General features: G+C 56.0%; 1 protein-coding gene across 2 annotated transcripts in view; it reads right to left on the bottom strand.

Annotated features, from left to right (window-relative positions):
* Positions 1-2,459: 2,459 nt before the first annotated feature.
* LOC140408389 (serine/threonine-protein kinase 32B-like) overlaps positions 2,460-23,599 on the bottom strand; it is a 510,363-nt gene continuing 489,223 nt past the window's right edge. For both annotated transcript variants that reach the window (XM_072495512.1, XM_072495513.1), the window contains 3 exons: positions 5,513-5,644; positions 5,067-5,131; positions 2,460-3,141 (listed from right to left, as the gene is read on the bottom strand). In XM_072495512.1, coding sequence (XP_072351613.1) covers positions 3,006-3,141; positions 5,067-5,131; positions 5,513-5,644 — 333 coding nt within the window. In that variant the 3' untranslated portion in view covers positions 2,460-3,005. The remainder of the gene's footprint in view (positions 3,142-5,066; positions 5,132-5,512; positions 5,645-23,599) is intronic.

Here is a 23,599-nt window from a genome sequence, read left to right as displayed (position 1 = left end):
GAATCGCTCCAGGATCGGTGCTGCTTTCAGGGCCATATAACTCGCATCCTTCAATCCTGACGTCAATACTTTGTCTCTCAAACGGAGAATTCTGGCCACAGTGTTTTGAGGATGTGTTCCATTCTGGGATATTCCTGTCCAGTGAGAAGATCAACGGCGATATTACCAAAAGCACCTCGTTCTGAGTGTGTACCCCCTATTTGCAGGGCTATGGTCACCCCAGACATCAGGGGCGAAATTCTCCCCAAACGGCGCGATGTCCGCCAACTGGCGCCCAAAACGGCGCCAATCAGACGGGCATCGCGCCGCCTCAAAGGTGCGGAATGCTCCGCATCTTTGGGGGCCGAGCCCCAACATTGAGGGGCTAGGCCGACGCCGGAGGGATTTCCGCCCCGCCAGCTGGCGGAAACGGCCTTTGTTGCCCCGCCAGCTGGCGCAGAAATGACATATCGGGGCGGCACATGCGCGGGATCGTCAGCGGCCATTGACAGTTTCCCGCGCATGCGCAGTGGAGGGAGTCTCTTCCGCCTCCGCCATGGTGGAGACCGTGGCGGAGGCGAAAGGGAAAGAGTGCCCCCACGGCACAGGCCCGCCCGCGGATGGGTGGGCCCCAATTGCGGGCCAGGCCACCGTGGGGGCACCCCCCGGGGCCAGATCGCCCTGCGCCCCCCCCAGGACCCCGGAGCCCGCCCACGCCGCCTTGTTCCGCTGTTCAAAAGGTGGTTTAATCCACGCCGGCGGGCCAAGCAATTTATCGGCGGGACTTCGGCCCATTCAGGCCGGAGAATCCAGCGGGGGGGCCCGCCAACCGGCGCGGCCCGATTCCCGCCCCCGCCGAATATCCGGTACCGGAGACTTCGGCAACCGGCGGGGGCGGGATTCACGGCAGCCCCCGGCGATTCGCCAACCCCGCGGGGGGTCGGAGAATGACGCCCTAGGTTCGGAATCTAATGGAGCCCACACTAGAACAGGAATAATGCTGAGAGAGCAGGAAAATTGGGCAGGAATACTCGCACCAGATTCCTGGCATCAAGAAATCTGTCACCAATTAATTTGGAGGTGGGAAGAGGCCCAATGCGGGAATTCCACCTGCCTGTGGTGGGGCGTCTATTCGGCTCATTAATGAATCAACTGACAACAATTATCCCTGAGCCCACCACAGCCTATTGGAACTAAATGCAAACCACATGGCTCTCCTATTCCTCCTGAAAGTTGTCTAGCAAACCCTGTAGCCAGCGGCCTCTCGGGGAGGGGCTGTCTCAGGCACTTAGTGCACCGTCAAGCAACTCAACATGAGAAACAGGCTTCTGAAAGACGCGCACAGCCCCTTCTTCCAAACCAATGCCCCCCTCCCCCCACCCGCCTTCCCCAACCAACCTCCTGTAGCTCCCCCCATCCTGCTCTCACCACCTTTGGCCTGGGGTCTTGCATTGATCCTGGGTGCATTATCGGCAGAAGCCACTGCCTCCGATGATGCAGATGCCAATGAAGAGCCGCTGACCCTCTGAATGGTTGGCAACACCCAGCAGTTGGGATTTCCGCCCAAGGATCTTCAATCCCAGGCGAGTCCCAACAGTGGCTAGCTAAGTGCCTGATGGACACCCCATTCTGTTGCGCCTCCCCCATGGAACTGATGGGGGCTTCCCATTGGTTGGATAACCAGTTGGCGGGACCTCATTGGGCCCATTAAATCTTGCCCCAGGAGATAGAATACATCCTGTGAGCTGGTCACTAGCTCTTCCGCTTGAGAGCAATTACAGCAATTAGCACGGATGTGATTAAATGGGGAGAAAAAATAACTTTTGTACAATAAATTCCCTGTCATAAATCTGATTTATTTGTTTATATATTTTAGACTTCTTTTGATACTGTCCTTCCCCCACCATCAGGTGTTTGGTCGAGCATCGTTTATGACAAAGAATTGTTAATATCAGGTGTAAATTGAAGTAATTGAATCTAATGTTTTTTTAAAATAAATTTAGAGTAGCCAACTATTTTTCTTTTCCCATGAAGGGGCAATTTAGCATGGCCAATCCACCTAACTTGCACATCTTTGTGTTGTGGGGGTGAAACCCACGCAGACATGTGGAGAATTTGCAAACTCCACAAGGACAGTGACCAATTGAATCTCATGTTAACATTGTATTTACAGTTCTGTCAACTTGTAAAAAAGCAAATTTTAAAAAAATAACTGGAGAGATATAAATTATTTAAGGTAATAAGAAGAGGAAGCTGGCTATGTAGGTTTAAAATTAAACTTGAGCTAAGGCAAGGAAGAATATAGCCTAGTACTTATTGCGAACAATAATGTTCACTTTTCAATTCCGAGTCTATTGACATTGATTTATTTTTCTCAATCATAAAATTCTTTTACTTTTTCAACATTAACTTCACCTTTAGCAATGTGTTTACACATGTAGTGTTATCACACAGAAATAAAATCTCCATTCAAATACTAGATCAGTTCATAGATGTTTTTTAAAATGCAAATCACTGTGAAACATTTCTATCAAGCCAAATGTTGCAGGTACTTAGTTCTAAATATCAAGGGAAACAAGCATTATCTTCTTGTGGGAATGAGCTCTGTCTGTGAAATTGTTCGGCACGGCACACATTTCAAGGGACAACACGAAGGTATAAAATTTAACTATTCTCAAAGGCTTGGATGCGATGCTTAAACATTCTTAGTGGGTTTAGAGGAATCAATGTGGAAAAATTGACTTCAAGGTAGGCAGACCTCAGGATAGCTTCAAGATATATTTAGTCTCTCTCCTGTGTAGATCTGTTGTCCTGCTGTCAACCTACATATCCCTTCCACTCTATTGTATTAGCAGATGAAAAGATGTTCTTTTTTACTTTTTCCCCAGGGAAACAAGTTGTCCAAGCTGTTTTCCTGAGGGGGTGAGGGAGAAGGATGTTGAAATTACAAGGCATGCACAGAGATAATTTCATTATAATGCAATGAGTTTTTAGGGTCTTCGGAAGGGTCAGACTGGTTGGATAGACTAGCTAGGAACTGTTGTGTAGAAAGTTTCAAGCACATTGTTGTTGTGACCGTCCTCTGTCTTTTCAAGTGCTTGATTGCAAGTTTCACTCTCCTTATTGGATGTTTGTCCACTTTCTGCCCGTGATTTTCTTAACCTGCAAAAATAAATATGATGTTTGTGTATGGTCAAGAATGAGAGACACGTCATCGAGCAGGCACAATGCTTTCGGTATTGAGTGGTAAAGTGTGCACACAACAAATTTAAAGTCTCAAAATAACTAGAATCCAAATCTATTATTTACTAACATAATCCTCACGATAAATCTTATTGGAATATTGGAGTGATGTATAAGAATTTCTGATTTTTTAGCGGTGCTATTAGCACATTGTCAGACCTACTGTTGTTTTGCAAATGTCTTCACCTATATTCCTGAAATGAGTGACTCATCATTTTGTGGACACTGGGGACCATCTGATAACTTGTTAGCAGGTTCTTCAATTATAGAAGCGTCACAGTTTGTTCCTCTCTTCATCCATATGTACAATTACTTCATCAAGAATCCTTAAATAATGACTGGAAATTGGGATTCTGGATTATTTCCTCTCCAGCCCTTGCTTGGAAAAACTGACTTTGTAGTGTCTGTTGCTACCACCCGAGATGAACTAATTTAGCATTACCCAGTGATGAACCTAGTCGTTCTATGGTAAAATTGAGAGTGTTGCAATTGCATCTCAGGATATACTGGCTTCTTTCTCATGAGATGCCACTCTGCAATAAAGCAAAACTGGCATGAATATTCTAAATCATAAATAAATGAATAAAAGTAATCTGTTCCTCTCATTCATCTCAGAATCAATACTAAATGTATGATGTCTTGTTTGTGTGTGGTCTCTTCATTGGTTACCTGAAAAACACACCGTTAAACCCTAAGCAATGTAACATTCTGCATAAATGAACAGGTAAATCCAAGTGTGGACATTAAAATGGAGGATAATTACTTACTGCTTGACTGAAAGAAGCATTGCTGCAGGTTTGTTTTATGCATTTACTTTTTGAAAAAGAAAGAAAAAGCAGTTCCTGCCCCCTTTCTGCAGTCTCTGCCCACCATGAGGGATTGAGTCCCCCCACCGGCTCGGAGAATTGCCGGGGTCTGGCATGAATCCCGCCCCTGCCGGTTGCCGAATTCTCCGGCACCAGATATTCGGCGGGGACGGGAATCGCGCCGCGCCGGTCGGCGGGCCCCTCCCGGCGATTCTCCGGCCCGCGATGGGCCCAAGTCCCGCTGCTGGAATGCATGTCCCGCTGGCGAGAATCAAACCACCTCTCTTACCGGCGGGACTAGGCGGCGCTGGCGGGCTCCTGGGGGGGGGGGGGGGGGGGCGCAGGGCGATCTGGCCCCGGAGGGGTGCCCCCACAGTGGCCTGGCCCGCGATCGGGGCCCACCGAGCCGCGGGCGGGCCTATGACGTGGGGGCACTCTTTTCCCTCCGCCTGGGCCACAGCCTTCACCATGGCCGACGCGTAAGAGACATCCCCCCCCCCCCCCCACGCATGCACCGGGATGACGTCAGCAGCCGCTGACTCTCCCGCGCATGCGTGGACTTCCGCCGGCCGGCGAAGTCCTTTCGGCCCCGGCTGGAGTGGCGCCAAAGGCCTTTCCCGCTGGCCGGGGGCCGCCAACCACTCCAGCGCGGGTCTAGCCCCTCAAGGTGAGGGCTTGGCCCCTAAAGGTGCGGAGAAATCCGCACCTTTGGGGCGGCCCGACGCCGGAGTGGTTCCCGCCACTCCATCCCGCCGGGACCCCCTGCCCCGCGGGTAGGGGAGAATCCCGGCCCTTATCTCTCTTCCTGCTGAACTGGCCTGCCGCTCTTGAAAGAATTCTGCATTTAAGACGAGGCAGGACCTTTTCTTGTGGAGACAATTTGCTGCTTGCAAAGCTGCCAGGAGCTTTACCAAAGAGAGCATGAACGTTCTACCAAAATAAGTGGCACTGAGGGAAGTGGTCATTTCTGGGTGCTAAGGGGAACCCTTTTAATAAAACAAATGTGAAGCAGAGAGCTGAGTTGATTAATGCACTTACTTTTCTCTGTTGAATATAGTAAAATCATTGTGGACTGTTTCCAGACACTGTTGAAGGTGCCCATACTTGACAGCACATGAAATAAAGAAATCAAATACGAGGCAACAATTTTAAAATGCAAGAAAACATCAATTCAGCTGTAAAGTAAACCTTGAAAATGATTGACTCCCTCAGTTTCAATGACGAGTGCGAAAAGAAACATGTATTTCCTTGTTATAAAGTGTTGTGTCCCATTTATCACAGTGCCAAAAAATAAAATCAGAATATTTTCATAAAATCTGAGAACATAAGAATGCACCACGTAAGGCCAAGAAAATAAAGAGGGCTCTCAGAATTTTGAATAATATATTTTTAAAAGATTACTTAAGGGAATGAGTAAATTCGCCACTGTAGTTTGAAAGCTTTTGTGCCATTGGGAAGTGTCAAATCTAATCAAGACATCTTACCAGTGAGGAACTATCTTTCCCAGAATCTTTCGATTTATTCTTAGCCAGTCTTTTCTTTTTCTTGTGAAGAGGCTTCGACTCCAGTATCATTTCTTCCAGTTCAAAGGTTGGATCACAATTCAATCTCCCTTTCTGTTCAGAAAGATGAAAAGAAAAAAAAGAAAAAAAAGACAACCAAATAATGAATGCCAACTGTGAAGGATGTAGGAATTTTTTAATATAGATTGTAGTATATATAGAACTGTTGCAGTGATATATTTTTTAATCCTGGTTTAATATACAGGCAGACTAAGTGGGTGCAATTCTGCAAAAAAAGGCAAAGTATTATTTTGGGCTGGAAGTGTGAGGTGTTATCTGCTCGATCCAGATCGCAAATCATGCACACTTACGTCATTTTTGGGGAGATTGGGGAAATTCTCATTGAAATATCCCACACTGAGAATTTTTTCTAGAGCGGGGAACATAAGTCACCGGCAAGACTGGCTCCTCAGAGATCGCAGTGCTATTTTTAAAGGCTGCCCAGATCTCAAAGCTACGTTGAAGGTCCCCTCCACCCCCAACCCACGGACATGACAATCCCTCCATAGATATGGGTAACAACTCCAAACCCTTGACCCCAGAGGGGCAACCTTCCCCCCCCCCACCATCACTAAATGTCCACATCACCCCACCACCTCACTCCCCACCCCCACCCCCACACCACCCAGGCATGAGGGTGACCCAGCCCCACTCCCATCCATCCTTGTCCACATTGGGGCATTGTCCACCTCCCAAGTCAGCATACCTCACTATGGAGTCACAAAGGGCTTCCCACCTTTAGGGCCACACCCCACTTCAGCATCCCCCCGCCCCCTCTCCATGTGCCTGCTTCAGGCCCCCCTTCACACTCCCACCCTTCACATCCATGATTCATATCCCCCCACTCTTGAAACACCCCCTTCACAATCGCACTCATTTTGCACCCTGACACTGCCCCGGCACCCTCACAGTGCAATCCTGGCACCCTGAAAGTGCCAACCTTGCCAGGGTGCTGCTGCCAAGGTGCCATGTCAGCACTGCCATAGTACCAGGAGTCCCTTCCCTCATTCTCCACCCCATAGACTGCCTCTGCTGGGATTGGGTTGGATGCTGAACAGCCTATCCCCTCCCTTGGGCCAAATGAAACCCCTAGGTGATCCGTTAATAGTTACTGGTATATCTTGGACGCCTGCCTGTGGGCTCAGGAGATTCCCTCCTGGTTGGGCACCCTGCCTCGCAGAGGGCAGCCCCACCAAAAAGGGCAATCTTTCTTTGATGACCCTCCCCTGACTTCTCAATCGTGCCACCCCATCCATGGTGGGCATCTACCTGATGACCTTGGTGAGCCCACCCAATGACCTACTTTGTTCTCTGCCCTGCATCATTGGCATGGTCTGCGCCTGGTTCCATTTCTGGAACTGAATAAATCTGGTCCTCTGATTGGTTAGCTGAATTTGGAGGTGGAACATTATAGCTTCCAGGGCAGGCTCACCCCAGACTTTCCAGCCAGTAGATGGGATCGCCACCTCCCACTAGTCCTGGTCTCAGTTTCTATCCACATTTCCACCCACTTAACGAATGTACACATACCCTTCCTTCCATTCTACTTTCACTGCCATTTGTTTCCTCCTTTTTTGACTTCCATCCACGTTCCCATCTTTCACTTATACCCATTTGTTTCCTTCCTCTCATCTACTCTTACCTGAGCCTGATTATTAATACACTGGAACAGGGCTACACCATCTCTGAAATAAAACAGAACCAAAAAAGCAGACTGCTCAGAAAGAGAAAATGGTATTGCTCCCAGTAACAATAGTCAGGATGGTGTCCTCTCAATACTATAAGTGTGATCTCCATTCTTGCAAAAGTTCCAACCTATCGTCTACAGAGTAAGAAGTCTTACAACACCAGGTTAAAGTCCAACAGGTTTGTTTCGATGTCACTAGCTTTCGGAGCGCTGCTCCTTCCTCACCTGCTCACCTGAGGAAGGAGCAGCGCTCCAAAAGCTAGTGACATCGAAACAAACTTGTTGGACTTTAACCTGGTGTCGTAAGACTTCTTACTGTGCTCACCCCAGTCCAACGCCTGCATCTCTACATCATCGTCTACAGAGGCTGCAAGCCCGGCCATCAGTACTGAGATTTGCTCTAAGAGGCAATCAGGACCTATGCAAGTAAGAATACTTAAGAAAGGCCAGACTGCAGGGAGAGGGATCTAGCTGCTTTGGGTTTCATCACCAAACACTGACAGGCTGCCGAATCTGACAATCAACATGAAAAGCTAATAATTGGCATGGGTGAAATTTCCTTGAGAAAAAAATACTCTTCTGTGATCTTAACCAGTCATCTTTGCTGCTTGCTTACTCGAGCAGGGCTAAGAAGTGATAACAAAGTGATTGGATCGAATGATTGTAAGGGAAGAGAACTTGACAGCTTAGTCGAGATGAGTGATGAACATTATGATAAACCTATCTTCATAGTTATTAATCTGTTCAGCACTGAAGTGAATGTGCCATTTATCTGCTCATCATTCATCTTACAGATGGCACTTTGTAGAAACTAGCATGACCTGAAAAGGGTACAATGTTATATTTGATGACATTTATGGAGATTACAACAACAAAAAGATGAGTTTAGGAAAGAGGTGAATAATACAATAAGGAATCAATGTGAAACGTGAAATGAAAGTATCAAAGAATGTGGCCATAAGAATTGATAGCCCAGGGAACTGGGTATGGGATCTACCCCATTGAAGTGGGTACGAGGATCTACCCCAGGGAAGTGGATATGGGGATCGAGCCCACGGAGGTGGGTACACGTCCGAGCCCAGGGAAGTGGGTACGGGGATCAAGCCCAGGGAAGTGGGTAAGTGGATCAGGCCCAGGGAAATGGGTAAGTGGATCGAGCCCAAGGAAGTGGGTATGGGGATTGAGCCCAGGGAAGTGGGTATGGGGGATCCAGCTAAGGGAAGTGGATACAGGGATTGAGCCCAGGGAAGTGGGTATGGGGATCTAGCCCAGGGACGTGGGTAAGCGGATCTAGCCCAGGAAACTCTGTGTGGAGATCTAGCCCAGGGAACTGGGATCAGGGATTAGCCCTGGGAAGTGGGTACAGGGATTAGGCCAGGGAAGTGGGAACGGGGATCTAGCCCAGGGAAGTGGGTACGGGGTTCTAGCCCAGGGAAGTGGGTTCAGGGATCTAGCCCAGGGAAGTGGGTACGGGGATCTAGCCCAGGGAAGTAGGTGTGGGGATCTAGCCCAGGAAGTGAGTTCAGGGATCTAGCCCAGGGAAGTGGGTTTGGGGATCTAGCCCAGGGAAGTGGGTTGGGTGATCTAGCCCAGGGAAGTAGGTGTGGGGATCTAGCCTAGGGAATTGGGTGTGGGGATCAAGCCCAGGGAAGTGGGTGTAGGGATCTAGCCCAGGGAAGTGCGAACGGGGATCTAGCCCAGGGAAATGGGAACGGGGATGGAGCCCAGGGAAATGGGAATGGGGATGGAGCCCAGGGAAATGGGAACGGGGATCGAGCCCAGGGAAGTGGGAACGGGGATCGAGCCCAGGGAAATGGGAACGGGGATCTAACCCAGGGAAATGGGAATGGGGATGGAGCCCAGGGAAATGGGAACGGGGATCGAGCCCAGGGAAGTGGGAACGGGGATCGAGCCCAGGGAAGTGGGTATGGGGATCGAGCCCAGGGAAGTGGGTACGGGGATCTAGCCCAGGCAAGTGGGAATGGGGATCTCACCCAGGGAAGTGGGTTCGGGGATCTAGTCCAGGATAGTTGGATCAGGGATCGAGCCCAGGGAAGTGGGTATGGGTATCTAGCCCTGCGACGTGGGTAGGGGATTGAGCCCAGGGAAGTGGGTACAGGGATCAAGCCTGGGGAAGTAGTTTGGGGATCTAGCCAAGGGAAGCGGGTATGGGGATCTAGCCCAGGGAAGTGGGTACAGGGATCTATCCCAGTGAAGTGGATATGGGGATCTAGCCCAAGGAAGTGGGTATGGGGATCTAGCCCAGGGAAGTGGGTACAGGGATCTATCCCAGTGAAGTGGATATGGGGATCTAGCCCAAGGAAGTGGGTATGGGGATCTAGCCCAGGGAAGTGGAACGGGGATCGAGCCCAGGGAAGTGGGAATGGGGATCTAGCCCAGGGAAGTGGGTGTGGGGATCTAGACCAGGGAAGTGGATACGGGGATCTACCCCAGGGAAGTGGGTACAGGGATTAGCCCTGGGAAGAGGTTATGGGGATCTAGCCCAGGAAAGTGGGTACGGGGATCAAGCCCGGGAATGGGGATCAAGCCCAGGGAAGTGGGAATGGGGATCTAGCCCAGGGAAGTGGGTATAGGGATCTAGCCCAGGGCAGTAGGTATGGGGATCTAACCCAGGGAAGTGTGTGTGGGGACCGAGCCCAGGGAAGTGGAAATGGAGATCTATCCCAGGGAAGTGGGTATGTGGATCTAGCGCAGGGAAGTGGGTATGAGGTTCTAGCCCAGGGAAGTGGGTATGGGGACCAGCCCAGGGAAGTGGGTATTTGGATCTAGCCCAGGGAAGTGGGTTTGGAGATCGAGCCCAGGGACGTGCGTACTGGTATCTAGCCCAGCAAAGTGTGTAAGTGGTCTAGCCCAGGGAAGTGGTTAAGAGGATCGAGCCCACAGAAGTGGATTCAGGGATCTAGCCCTGGGTAATGGGTACGGGATCGAGCCCAGGGAAGTGGGTATGGGGATCTAGCCCAGGGAAGGGGTATGGGGATCCAGACCAGGGAAGTGGATCTGGGGATCTAGCCCAGGAAGGTGGGTGTGGGGATCTAGCTCTGGGAAGTGGGTATGGGGATCTAGCCCAGGGAAGTGGATATGGGGATCTAGCCCAGGGAAGGGGTATGGGGATCCAGACCAGGGAAGTGGATCTGGGGATCTAGACCAGGAAGGTGGGTGTGGGGATCTAGCTCTGGGAAGTGGGTATGGGGATCTAGCCCAGGGAAGGGGCCTGGGTATAGAGCCCAGGGAAGTGGGTATGGGGATCTAGCCCAGGGAAGGGGTATGGGGATCCAGCCCAGGGAAGTGGATATGGGGATCTAGCCCAGGGAGGTGGGTGTGGGGATCTAGCTCAGGGATGTGGGTTTGGGGATCCTGCCCAGGGAAGTGGGTTCGGGGATCCTGCCCAGGGAAGTGGGTGTGGGTATCTAGCCCAGGGAAGTGGGTGTGTGTATCTAGCCCAGAGAAGTGGGTATGGGGATCTAGCCCAGTGAAGGGGTATGGGGATCCAGCCCAGGGAAGTGGATATGGGGATATAGCCCAGGGAAGGGGTATGGGGATCCAGACCAGGGAAGTGGATCTGGGGATCTAGCCCAGGGAGGTGGGTGTGGGGATCTAGCCCTGGGAAGTGGGTATGGGGATCTAGCCCAGGGAAGGGGTCTGGGGATCTAGCCCAGGGAGGTGGGTGTGGGGATCTAGCCCTGGGAAGTGGGTATGGGGATCTAGCCCAGGGAAGGGGTCTGGGGATAGAGCCCAGGGAAGTGGGTATGGGGATCTAGCCCAGGGAAGGGGTATGGGGATCCAGCCCAGGGAAGTGGATATGGGGATCTAGCCCAGGGAGGTGGGTGTGGGGATCTAGCCCAGGGATGTGGGTTCGGGGATCCTGCCCAGGGAAGTGGGTTCGGGGATCCTGCCCAGGGAAGTGGGTGTGGGTATCTAGCCCAGGGAAGTGGGTGTGTGTATCTAGCCCAGAGAAGTGGGTTCGGGGATCCTGCCCGGGGAAGGGGTATGGAGATCCAGCCCAGGGAAGTGGATATGGGGATATAGCCCAGGGAAGGGGTATGGGGATCCAGACCAGGGAAGTGGATCTGGGGATCTAGCCCAGGGAGGTGGGTGTGGGGATCTAGCCCTGGGAAGTGGGAATGGGGATCTAGCCCAGGGAAGGGGTCTGGGGATCTAGCCCAGGGAGGTGGGTGTGGGGATCTAGCCCTGGGAAGTGGGTATGGGGATCTAGCCCAGGGAAGGGGTCTGGGGATAGAGCCCAGGGAAGTGGGTATGGGGATCTAGCCCAGGGAAGGGGAATGGGGATCTAGCCCAGGGAAGGGGTCTGGGGATCTAGCCCAGGGAGGTGGGTGTGGGGATCTAGCCCTGGGAAGTGGGTATGGGGATCTAGCCCTGGGAAGGGGTCTGGGGATAGAGCCCAGGGAAGTGGATATGGGGATCTAGCCCAGGGAGGTGGGTGTGGGGATCTAGCCCAGGGATGTGGGTTCGGGGATCCTGCCCAGGGAAGTGGGTTTGGGGATCCTGCCCAGGGAAGTGGATATGGGGATCTAGCCCAGGGAGGTGGGTGTGGGGATCTAGCCCAGGGATGTGGGTTCGGGGATCCTGCCCAGGGAAGTGGGTTCGGGGATCCTCCCCAGGGAAGTGGGTGTGGGTATCTAGCCCAGGGAAGTGGGTGTGTGTATCTAGCCCAGAGAAGTGGCTTCGGGGATCCTGCCCGGGGAAGTGTGTCTGGGTATCTAGCCCAGGGAAGTGGGTGAAGGTATCTAATCCAGGGAAGTGGGTTCGGGGATCCTGCCCAGGGAAGTGGGTGTGGGGATCTAGCCCAGGGAAGTGGGTTCGGGGATCCTGCCCAGGGAAGTGGGTGTGGGTATCTAGCCCAGGGAAGTGGGTGTGTGTATCTAGCCCAGAGAAGTGGGTGTGTGTATCTAGCCCAGAGAAGTGGGTTCGGGGATCCTGCCCAGGGAAGTGGGTGTGGGTATCTAGCCCAGGGAAGTGGGCGTGTGTATCTAGCCCAGAGAAGTGGGTGTGTGTATCTATCCCAGAGAAGTGGGTTCGGGGATCCTGCCCAGAGAAGTGGGTTCGGGGATCCTGCCCAGGGAAATGGGTGTGTGTATCTAGCCCAGGGAAGTGGGTGTGGGGATCTAGCCCAGGGAAGTGGGTTCGGGGTCAAGCCCAGGGAAGTGCGTACGGGGTTCTAGCCCAGGGAAGTGGGTTTGGGGATCCAGCCCAGGGAAGTGGGTTCGGGGATCTATCCCAGGGAAGTGGGTTCGGGGATCTAGCCCAGGGAAGTGGGTTCGGGGATCGAGCCCAGGGAAGTGGGTTTGGGGATCCAGCCCAGGGAAGTGGGTTTGGGGATCCAGCCCAGGGAAGTGGGATCGGGGATCTAGCCCAGGGAAGTGGGTTCGGGGATCGAGCCCAGGGAAGTGGGTTTGGGGATCTAGCCCAGGGAAGTGGGTTCGGGGATCTAGCCCAGGGAAGTGGGGATGGGGATCAAGCCCAGGGAAGTGGGTGTGGGGATCTAGACCAGGAACGTGGGTGTGGGGATCAAGCCCAGGGAAGTGGGTGTGGGGATCTAGACCAGGAATGTGGGTTCGGGGATCCAACCCAGGGAAGTGGGTGTGGGGATCTAGACCAGGAACGTGGGTGTGGGGATCAAGCCCAGGGAAGTGGGTTCGGGGATCCAACCCAGGGAAGTGGGTGTGTGGATCTAGCCCAGGGAAGTGGATTTGGGGTTCTAGTCCATGGACGTGCGTAAGCGGATCTAGCCCAGGGAAGTGTGTGTGGGGATCTAGCCCAGGGAAGTGGGTGTGGAGATTTGGCCAGGGAAGTGGGAAATGGGATCTATCCCAGGGAAGTGGGTATGGGGATCTAGCCCAGGGAAGTGGGTACGGGGATCCTGCCCAGGGACGTGGGTGTGGGTATCTAGCCCAGGGAAGTGGGTGTGTGTATCTAGCCCAGAGAAGTGGGTATGGGGATCTAGCCCAGGGAAGGGGTATGGGGATCCAGCCCAGGGAAGTGGATATGGGGATATAGCCCAGGGAAGGGGTATGGGGATCCAGACCAGGGAAGTGGATCTGGGGATCTAGCCCAGGGAGGTGGGTGTGGGGATCTAGCCCTGGGAAGTGGGTATGGGGATCTAGCCCAGGGAAGGGGTCTGGGGATCTAGCCCAGGGAGGTGGGTGTGGGGATCTAGCCCTGGGAAGTGGGTATGGGGATCTAGCCCAGGGAAGGGGTCTGGGGATAGAGCCCAGGGAAGTGGGTATGGGGATCTAGCCCAGGGAAGCGGTATGGGGATCCAGCCCAGGGAAGTGGATATGGGGATCTAGCCCAGGGAGGTGGGTGTGGGGATCTAGCCCAGGGATGTGGGTTCGGGGATCCTGCCCAGGGAAGTGGGTTCGGGGATCCTGCCCAGGGAAGTGGGTGTGGGTATCTAGCCCAGGGAAGTGGGTGTGTGTATCTAGCCCAGAGAAGTGGGTTCGGTGATCCTGCCCGGGGAAGGGGTATAGGGATCCAGCCCAGGGAAGTGGATATGGGGATATAGCCCAGGGAAGGGGTATGGGGATCCAGACCAGGGAAGTGGATCTGGGGATCTAGCCCAGGGAGGTGGGTGTGGGGATCTAGCCCTGGGAAGTGGGTATGGGGATCTAACCCAGGGAAGGGGTCTGGGGATCTAGCCCAGGGAGGTGGGTGTGGGGATCTAGCCCTGGGAAGTGGGTATGGGGATCTAGCCCAGGGAAGGGGTCTGGGGATAGAGCCCAGGGAAGTGGGTATGGGGATCTAGCCCAGGGAAGCGGTATGGGGATCCAGCCCAAGGAAGTGGATATGGGGATCTAGCCCAGGGAGGTGGGTGTGGGGATCTAGCCCAGGGAAGTGGATTTGGGGTTCTAGTCCATGGACGTGCGTAAGCGGATCTAGCCCAGGGAAGTGTGTGTGGGGATCTAGCCCAGGGAAGTGGGTGTGGAGATTTGGCCAGGGAAGTGGGAAATGGGATCTATCCCAGGGAAGTGGGTATGGGGATCTAGCCCAGGGAAGTGGGTACGGGGATCCTGCCCAGGGACGTGGGTGTGGGTATCTAGCCCAGGGAAGTGGGTGTGTGTATCTAGCCCAGAGAAGTGGGTATGGGGATCTAGCCCAGGGAAGGGGTATGGGGATCCAGCCCAGGGAAGTGGATATGGGGATATAGCCAAGGGAAGGGGTATGGGGATCCAGACCAGGGAAGTGGATCTGGGGATCTAGCCCAGGGAGGTGGGTGTGGGGATCTAGCCCTGGGAAGTGGGTATGGGGATCTAGCCCAGGGAAGGGGTCTGGGGATCTAGCCCAGGGAGGTGGGTGTGGGGATCTAGCCCTGGGAAGTGGGTATGGGGATCTAGCCCAGGGAAGGGGTCTGGGGATAGAGCCCAGGGAAGTGGGTATGGGGATCTAGCCCAGGGAAGCGGTATGGGGATCCAGCCCAGGGAAGTGGATATGGGGATCTAGCCCGGGGAGGTGGGTGTGGGGATCTAGCCCAGGGATGTGGGTTCGGGGATCCTGCCCAGGGAAGTGGGTTCGGGGATCCTGCCCAGGGAAGTGGGTGTGGGTATCTAGCCCAGGGAAGTGGGTGTGTGTATCTAGCCCAGAGAAGTGGGTTCGGTGATCCTGCCCGGGGAAGGGGTATAGGGATCCAGCCCAGGGAAGTGGATATGGGGATATAGCCCAGGGAAGGGGTATGGGGATCCAGACCAGGGAAGTGGATCTGGGGATCTAGCCCAGGGAGGTGGGTGTGGGGATCTAGCCCAGGGAAGTGGGTGTGTGTATCTAGCCCAGAGAAGTGGGTATGGGGATCTAGCCCAGGGAAGGGGTATGGGGATCCAGCCCAGGGAAGTGGATATGGGGATATAGCCCAGGGAAGGGGTATGGGGATCCAGACCAGGGAAGTGGATCTGGGGATCTAGCCCAGGGAGGTGGGTGTGGGGATCTAGCCCTGGGAAGTGGGTATGGGGATCTAGCCCAGGGAAGGGGTCTGGGGATCTAGCCCAGGGAGGTGGGTGTGGGGATCTAGCCCTGGGAAGTGGGTATGGGGATCTAGCCCAGGGAAGGGGTCTGGGGATAGAGCCCAGGGAAGTGGGTATGGGGATCTAGCCCAGGGAAGCGGTATGGGGATCCAGCCCAGGGAAGTGGATATGGGGATCTAGCCCAGGGAGGTGGGTGTGGGGATCTGGCCCAGGGATGTGGGTTCGGGGATCCTGCCCAGGGAAGTGGGTTCGGGGATCCTGCCCAGGGAAGTGGGTGTGGGTATCTAGCCCAGGGAAGTGGGTGTGTGTATCTAGCCCAGAGAAGTGGGTTCGGTGATCCTGCCCGGGGAAGGGGTATAGGGATCCAGCCCAGGGAAGTGGATATGGGGATATAGCCCAGGGAAGGGGTATGGGGATCCAGACCAGGGAAGTGGATCTGGGGATCTAGCCCAGGGAGGTGGGTGTGGGTATCTAGCCCAGGGAAGTGGGTGTGTGTATCTAGCCCAGAGAAGTGGGTTCGGTGATCCTGCCCGGGGAAGGGGTATAGGGATCCAGCCCAGGGAAGTGAATATGGGGATATAGCCCAGGGAAGGGGTATGGGGATCCAGACCAGGGAAGTGGATCTGGGGATCTAGCCCAGGGAGGTGGGTGTGGGGATCTAGCCCTGGGAAGTGGGTATGGGGATCTAGCCCAGGGAAGAGGTCTGGGGATCTAGCCCAGGGAGGTGGGTGTGGGGATCTAGCCCTGGGAAGTGGGTATGGGGATCTAGCCCAGGGAAGGGGTCTGGGGATAGAGCCCAGGGAAGTGGGTATGGGGATCTAGCCCAGGGAAGCGGTATGGGGATCCAGCCCAGGGAAGTGGATATGGGGATCTAGCCCAGGGAGGTGGGTGTGGGGATCTAGCCCAGGGAAGTGGATTTGGGGTTCTAGTCCATGGACGTGCGTAAGCGGATCTAGCCCAGGGAAGTGGGTGTGGAGATTTGGCCAGGGAAGTGGGAAATGGGATCTATCCCAGGGAAGTGGGTATGGGGATCTAGCCCAGGGAAGTGGGTACGGGGATCCTGCCCAGGGACGTGGGTGTGTGTATCTAGCCCAGAGAAGTGGGTATGGGGATCTAGCCCAGGGAAGGGGTATGGGGATCCAGCCCAGGGAAGTGGATATGGGGATATAGCCCAGGGAAGGGGTCTGGGGATCTAGCCCAGGGAGGTGGGTGTGGGGATCTAGCCCTGGGAAGTGGGTATGGGGATCTAGCCCAGGGAAAGGGTCTGGGGATAGAGCCCAGGGAAGTGGGTATGGGGATCTAGCCCAGGGAAGCGGTATGGGGATCCAGCCCAGGGAAGTGGATATGGGGATCTAGCCCAGGGAGGTGGGTGTGGGGATCTAGCCCAGGGATGTGGGTTCGGGGATCCTGCCCAGGGAAGTGGGTTCGGGGATCCTGCCCAGGGAAGTGGGTGTGGGTATCTAGCCCAGGGAAGTGGGTGTGTGTATCTAGCCCAGAGAAGTGGGTTCGGTGATCCTGCCCGGGGAAGGGGTATAGGGATCCAGCCCAGGGAAGTGGATATGGGGATATAGCCCAGGGAAGGGGTATGGGGATCCAGACCAGGGAAGTGGATCTGGGGATCTAGCCCAGGGAGGTGGGTGTGGGGATCTAGCCCTGGGAAGTGGGTATGGGGATCTAGCCCAGGGAAGGGGTCTGGGGATCTAGCCCAGGGAGGTGGGTGTGGGGATCTAGCCCTGGGAAGTGGGTATGGGGATCTAGCCCAGGGAAGGGGTCTGGGGATAGAGCCCAGGGAAGTGGGTATGGGGATCTAGCCCAGGGAAGGGGAATGGGGATCTAGCCCTGGGAAGGGGTCTGGGGATCTAGCCCAGGGAGGTGGGTATGGGGATCTAGCCCTGGGAAGTGGGTATGGGGATCTAGCCCAGGGAAGGGGTCTGGGGATAGAGCCCAGGGAAGTGGATATGGGGATCTAGTCCATGGACGTGCGTAAGCGGATCTAGCCCAGGGAAGTGTGTATGGGGATCTAGCCCAGGGAAGTGGGTGTGGAGATTTTGCCAGGGAAGTGGGAATGGGGATCTATCCCAGGGAAGTGGGTATGGGGATCTAGCCCAGGGAAGTGGGTACGGGGATCTAGTCCAGGGAAGTGGGTATGGGGATCTAACCCTGGGAAATATGTGTGGGGATCGAGCCCAGTGCAGTGTATATGGGGATCTACCCCAGGGAAGTGAGTATGGGGATCTAGATCAGGAAAGTGGGTTTGGGGATCAAGCCCAGGGAAGTCGGTTCAGGAATCTAGCCCAGGGAAGTGGGTGTGGGGATCCAGCCCAGGGAAGTGGATATGGGGATCTAGCCCAGAGAAGTGGGTATGGGGATCCAGTCCTGAGAAGTGGGTATGGGAATCTAGATCAGGAAAGTGGGTATGGGGATCCAGTCCAGTGAAGTGGATATGGGGATCTAGCCCAGGGAAGGGGTCTGGGGATAGAGCCCAGGGAAGTGGGTATGGGGATCTAGCCCAGGGAAGCGGTATGGGGATCCAGCCCAGGGAAGTGGATATGGGGATCTAGCCCAGGGAGGTGGGTGTGGGGATCTAGCCCAGGGAAGTGGATTTGGGGTTCTAGTCCATGGACGTGCGTAAGCAGATCTAGCCCAAGGAAGTGTGTGTGGGGATCTAGCCCAGGGAAGGGGTCTGGGGATCTAGCCCAGGGAGGTGGGTGTGGGGATCTAGCCCTGGGAAGTGGGTATGGGGATCTAGCCCAGGGAAGGGGTCTGGGGATAGAGCCCAGGGAAGTGGGTATGGGGATCTAGCCCAGGGAAGGGGTATGGGGATCCAGCCCAGGGAAGTGGATATGGGGATCTAGCCCAGGGAGGTGGGTGTGGGGATCTAGCCCAGGGATGTGGGTTCGGGGATCCTGCCCAGGGAAGTGGGTTCGGGGATCCTGCCCAGGGAAGTGGGTGTGGGTATCTAGCCCAGGGAAGTGGGTGTGTGTATCTAGCCCAGAGAAGTGGGTTCGGGGATCCTGCCCGGGGAAGGGGTATGGGGATCCAGCCCAGGGAAGTGGATATGGGGATATAGCCCAGGGAAGGGGTATGGGGATCCAGACCAGGGAAGTGGATGTGGGGATCTAGCCCTGGGAAGTGGGTATGGGGATCTAGCCCAGGGAAGGGGTCTGGGGATCTAGCCCAGGGAGGTGGGTGTGGGGATCTAGCCCTGGGAAGTGGGTATGGGGATCTAGCCCAGGGAAGGGGTCTGGGGATAGAGCCCAGGGAAGTGGGTATGGGGATCTAGCCCAGGGAAGGGGAATGGGGATCTAGCCCAGGGAAGGGGTCTGGGGATCTAGCCCAGGGAGGTGGGTGTGGGGATCTAGCCCTGGGAAGTGTGTATGGGGATCTAGCCCAGGGAGGTGGGTGTGGGGATCTAGCCCAGGGATGTGGGTTCGGGGATCCTGCCCAGGGAAGTGGGTTCGGGGATCCTGCCCAGGGAAGTGGATATGGGGATCTAGCCCAGGGAGGTGGGTGTGGGGATCTAGCCCAGGGATGTGGGTCCGGGGATCCTGCCCAGGGAAGTGGGTTCGGGGATCCTGCCCAGGGAAGTTGGTGTGGGTATCTAGCCCAGGGAAGTGGGTGTGTGTATCTAGCCCAGTGAAGTGGCTTCGGGGATCCTGCCCGGGGAAGTGTGTGTGGGTATCTAGCCCAGGGAAGTGGGTGAAGGTATCTAATCCAGGGAAGTGGGTTCGGGGATCCTGCCCAGGGAAGTGGGTGTGGGGATCTAGCCCAGGGAAGTGGGTTCGGGGATCCTGCCCAGGGAAGTGGGTGTGGGTATCTAGCCCAGGGAAGTGGGTGTGTGTATCTAGCCCAGAGAAGTGGGTGTGTGTATCTAGCCCAGAGAAGTGGGTTCGGGGATCCTGCCCAGGGAAGTGGGTGTGGGTATCTAGCCCAGGGAAGTGGGCGTGTGTATCTAGCCCAGAGAAGTGGGTGTGTGTATCTAGCCCAGAGAAGTGGGTTCGGGGATCCTGCCCAGAGAAGTGGGTTCGGGGATCCTGCCCAGGGAAATGGGTGTGTGTATCTAGCCCAGGGAAGTGGGTGTGGGGATCTAGCCCAGGGAAGTGGGTTCGGGGTCAAGCCCAGGGAAGTGCGTACGGGGATCTAGCCCAGGGAAGTGGGTTTGGGGATCCAGCCCAGGGAAGTGGGTTCGGGGATCTATCCCAGGGAAGTGGGTTCGGGGATCTTGCCCAGGGAAGTGGGTTCGGGGATCGAGCCCAGGGAAGTGGGTTTGGGGATCCAGCCCAGGGAAGTGGGTTTGGGGATCCAGCCCAGGGAAGTGGGTTCGGGGATCTAGCCCAGGGAAGTGGGTTCGGGGATCGAGCCCAGGGAAGTGGGTTTGGGGATCTAGCCCAGGGAAGTGGGTTCGGGGATCTAGCCCAGGGAAGTGGGGATGGGGATCAAGCCCAGGGAAGTGCGTACAGGGATCTAGCCCAGGGAAGTGCGTACGGGGATCTAGCCCAGGGAAGTGGGAAGGGGAGCGAGACCAGGGAAGTGGGAAGGGGATCGAGCCCAGGGAAGTGGTTTTGGGGATCTAGCCCAGGGAAGTGGAAAAGGGGATCTAGCCCAGGGAAGTGGGAAGGGGATCAAGCCCAGGGAAGTGGGTTTGCGGATCCAGCCCAGGAAAATAGGAACGGGGTCGATCCCAGGGAAGTGGGCACAAGGATTAGCCCTGGGAAGAGGTTATGGGGATCTAGACCAGGGAAGTGGGTATGGGGATCTAGACCAGGGAAGTCGGTTCGGGAATCTAGCCCAGGGAAGTGGGTATGGGGATCCAGCCCAGGGAAGTGGTCATGGGGATCTAGCCAGGGAAGTGGGTACATGGATCTAGCCCAGGGAAGTGGGTTCGGGGATCGAGCCCAGGGAAGTGGGTTTGGGGATCTAGCCCAGGGAAGTGGGTTCGGGGATCTAGCCCAGGGAAGTGGGTATGGGGATTAGCCCAGGGAAGTGGGTGTGGGGATCAAGTCCAGGGAAGTGGATATGGGGATCTAGCCCAGAGAAGTGGGTATGGGGATCTAGCCAACGGAGGTGGATATGGGGATCCACCCCAGGGAAGTGGGTATGGGGATCTAGATCAGGAAAGTGGGTGTGGGGATCAAGCCCAGGGAGGTCGGTTCGGGAATCTAGCCCAGTGAAGTGGGTATGGGGATCCAGCCCAGGGAAGTGGGTATGGGGATCCAGTCCAGAGAAGTGGGTATGGGGATCTAGATCAGGAAGGTGGGTATGGGGATGCAGCCCAGTGATGTGGGTATGGGGATCTAGATCAGGAAAGTGGGTGTGGGGATCAAGACCAGGGAAGTCGGTTCGGGAATCTAGCCCAGGGAAGTGGGTGTGGGGATCCAGCCCAGGGAAGTGGGTATGGGGATCTAGCCCAGGGAAGGGGTCTGGGTATAGAGCCCAGGGAAGTGGGTATGGGGATCTAGCCCAGGGAAGGGGTATGGGGATCCAGCCCAGGGAAGTGGATATGGGGATCTAGCCCAGGGAGGTGGGTGTGGGGATCTAGCTCAGGGATGTGGGTTTGGGGATCCTGCCCAGGGAAGTGGGTTCAGGGATCCTGGCCAGGGAAGTGGGTGTGGGTATCTAGCCCAGGGAAGTGGGTGTGTGTATCTAGCCCAGAGAAGTGGGTATGGGGATCTAGCCCAGGGAAGTGGTATGGGGATCCAGCCCAGGGAAGTGGATATGGGGATATAGCCCAGGGAAGGGGTATGGGGATCCAGACCAGGGAAGTGGATCTGGGGATCTAGCCCAGGGAGGTGGGTGTGGGGATCTAGCCCTGGGAAGTGGGTATGGGGATCTAGCCCAGGGAAGGGGTCTGGGGATCTAGCCCAGGGAGGTGGGTGTGGGGATCTAGCCCTGGGAAGTGGGTTTGGGGATCTAGCCCAGGGAAGGGGTCTGGGGATAGAGCCCAGGGAAGTGGGTATGGGGATCTAGCCCAGGGAAGGGGTATGGGGATCCAGCCCAGGGAAGTGGATATGGGGATCTAGCCCAGGGAGGTGGGTGTGGGGATCTAGCCCAGGGATGTGGGTTCGGGGATCCTGCCCAGGGAAGTGGGTTCGGGGATCCTGCCCAGGGAAGTGGGTGTGGGTATCTAGCCCAGGGAAGTGGGTGTGTGTATCTAGCCCAGAGAAGTGGGTTCGGGGATCCTGCCCGGGGAAGGGGTATGGGGATCCAGCCCAGGGAAGTGGATATGGGGATATAGCCCAGGGAAGGGGTATGGGGATCCAGACCAGGGAAGTGGATGTGGGGATCTAGCCCAGGGACGTGGGTGTGGGGATCTAGCCCTGGGAAGTGGGTATGGGGATCTAGCCCAGGGAAGGGGTCTGGGGATCTAGCCCAGGGAGGTGGGTGTGGGGATCTAGCCCTGGGAAGTGGGTATGGGATCTAGCCCAGGGAAGGGGTCTGGGGATAGAGCCCAGGAAAGTGGGTATGGGGATCTAGCCCAGGGAAGGGGAATGGGGATCTAGCCCAGGGAAGGGGTCTGGGGATCTAGCCCAGGGAGGTGGGTGTGGGGATCTAGCCCTGGGAAGTGGGTATGGGGATCTAGCCCAGGGAACGGGTCTGGGGATTGAGCCCAGGGAAGTGGATATGGGGATCTAGCCCAGGGAGGTGGGTGTGGGGATCTAGCCCAGGGATGTGGGTTCGGGGATCCTGCCCAGGGAAGTGGGTTCGGGGATCCTGCCCAGGGAAGTGGATATGGGGATCTAGCCCAGGGAGGTGGGTGTGGGGATCTAGCCCAGGGATGTGGGTTCGGGGATCCTGCCCAGGGAAGTGGGTTCGGGGATCCTGCCCAGGGAAGTTGGTGTGGGTATCTAGCCCAGGGAAGTGGGTGTGTGTATCTAGCCCAGTGAAGTGGCTTCGGGGATCCTGCCCGGGGAAGTGTGTGTGGGTATCTAGCCCAGGGAAGTGGGTGAAGGTATCTAATCCAGGGAAGTGGGTTCGGGGATCCTGCCCAGGGAAGTGGGTGTGGGGATCTAGCCCAGGGAAGTGGGTTCGGGGATCCTGCCCAGGGAAGTGGGTGTGGGTATCTAGCCCAGGGAAGTGGGTGTGTGTATCTAGCCCAGAGAAGTGGGTGTGTGTATCTAGCCCAGAGAAGTGGGTTCGGGGATCCTGCCCAGGGAAGTGGGTGTGGGTATCTAGCCCAGGGAAGTGGGCGTGTGTATCTAGCCCAGAGAAGTGGGTGTGTGTATCTAGCCCAGAGAAGTGGGTTCGGGGATCCTGCCCAGAGAAGTGGGTTCGGGGACCCTGCCCAGGGAAATGGGTGTGTGTATCTAGCCCAGGGAAGTGGGTGTGGGGATCTAGCCCAGGGAAGTGGGTTCGGGGTCAAGCCCAGGGAAGTGCGTACGGGGATCTAGCCCAGGGAAGTGGGTTTGGGGATCCAGCCCAGGGAAGTGGGTTCGGGGATCTATCCCAGGGAAGTGGGTTCGGGGATCTTGCCCAGGGAAGTGGGTTCGGGGATCGAGCCCAGGGAAGTGGGTTTGGGGATCCAGCCCAGGGAAGTGGGTTTGGGGATCGAGCCCAGGGAAGTGGGTTCGGGGATCGAGCCCAGGGAAGTGGGTTTGGGGATCTAGCCCAGGGAAGTGGGTTCGGGGATCTAGCCCAGGGAAGTGGGGATGGGGATCAAGCCCAGGGAAGTGCGTACAGGGATCTAGCCCAGGGAAGTGCGTACGGGGATCTAGCCCAGGGAAGTGGGAAGGGGAGCGAGACCAGGGAAGTGGGAAGGGGATCGAGCCCAGGGAAGTGGTTTTGGGGATCTAGCCCAGGGAAGTGGAAAAGGGGATCTAGCCCAGGGAAGTGGGAAGGGGATCAAGCCCAGGGAAGTGGGTTTGGGGATCCAGCCAAGGAAAATAGGAACGGGGTCGATCCCAGGGAAGTGGGCACAAGGATTAGCCCTGGGAAGAGGTTATGGGGATCTAGACCAGGGAAGTGGGTATGGGGATCTAGACCAGGGAAGTCGGTTCGGGAATCTAGCCCAGGGAAGTGGGTATGGGGATCCAGCCCAGGGAAGTGGTCATGGGGATCTAGCCAGGGAAGTGGGTACATGGATCTAGCCCAGGGAAGTGGGTTCGGGGATCGAGCCCAGGGAAGTGGGTTTGGGGATCTAGCCCAGGGAAGTGGGTTCGGGGATCTAGCCCAGGGAAGTGGGGATGGGGATCAAGCCCAGGGAAGTGCGTACAGGGATCTAGCCCAGGGAAGTGCGTACGGGGATCTAGCCCAGGGAAGTGGGAAGGGGAGCGAGACCAGGGAAGTGGGAAGGGGATCGAGCCCAGGGAAGTGGTTTTGGGGATCTAGCCC

This window comes from Scyliorhinus torazame, chromosome 3 (assembly GCF_047496885.1).
Source record: "Scyliorhinus torazame isolate Kashiwa2021f chromosome 3, sScyTor2.1, whole genome shotgun sequence".
NCBI lineage: Eukaryota > Metazoa > Chordata > Chondrichthyes > Carcharhiniformes > Scyliorhinidae > Scyliorhinus > Scyliorhinus torazame.
Note: the sequence above shows the minus strand (reverse complement) of the source record. Positions and strands in the feature narration are given on the sequence as shown.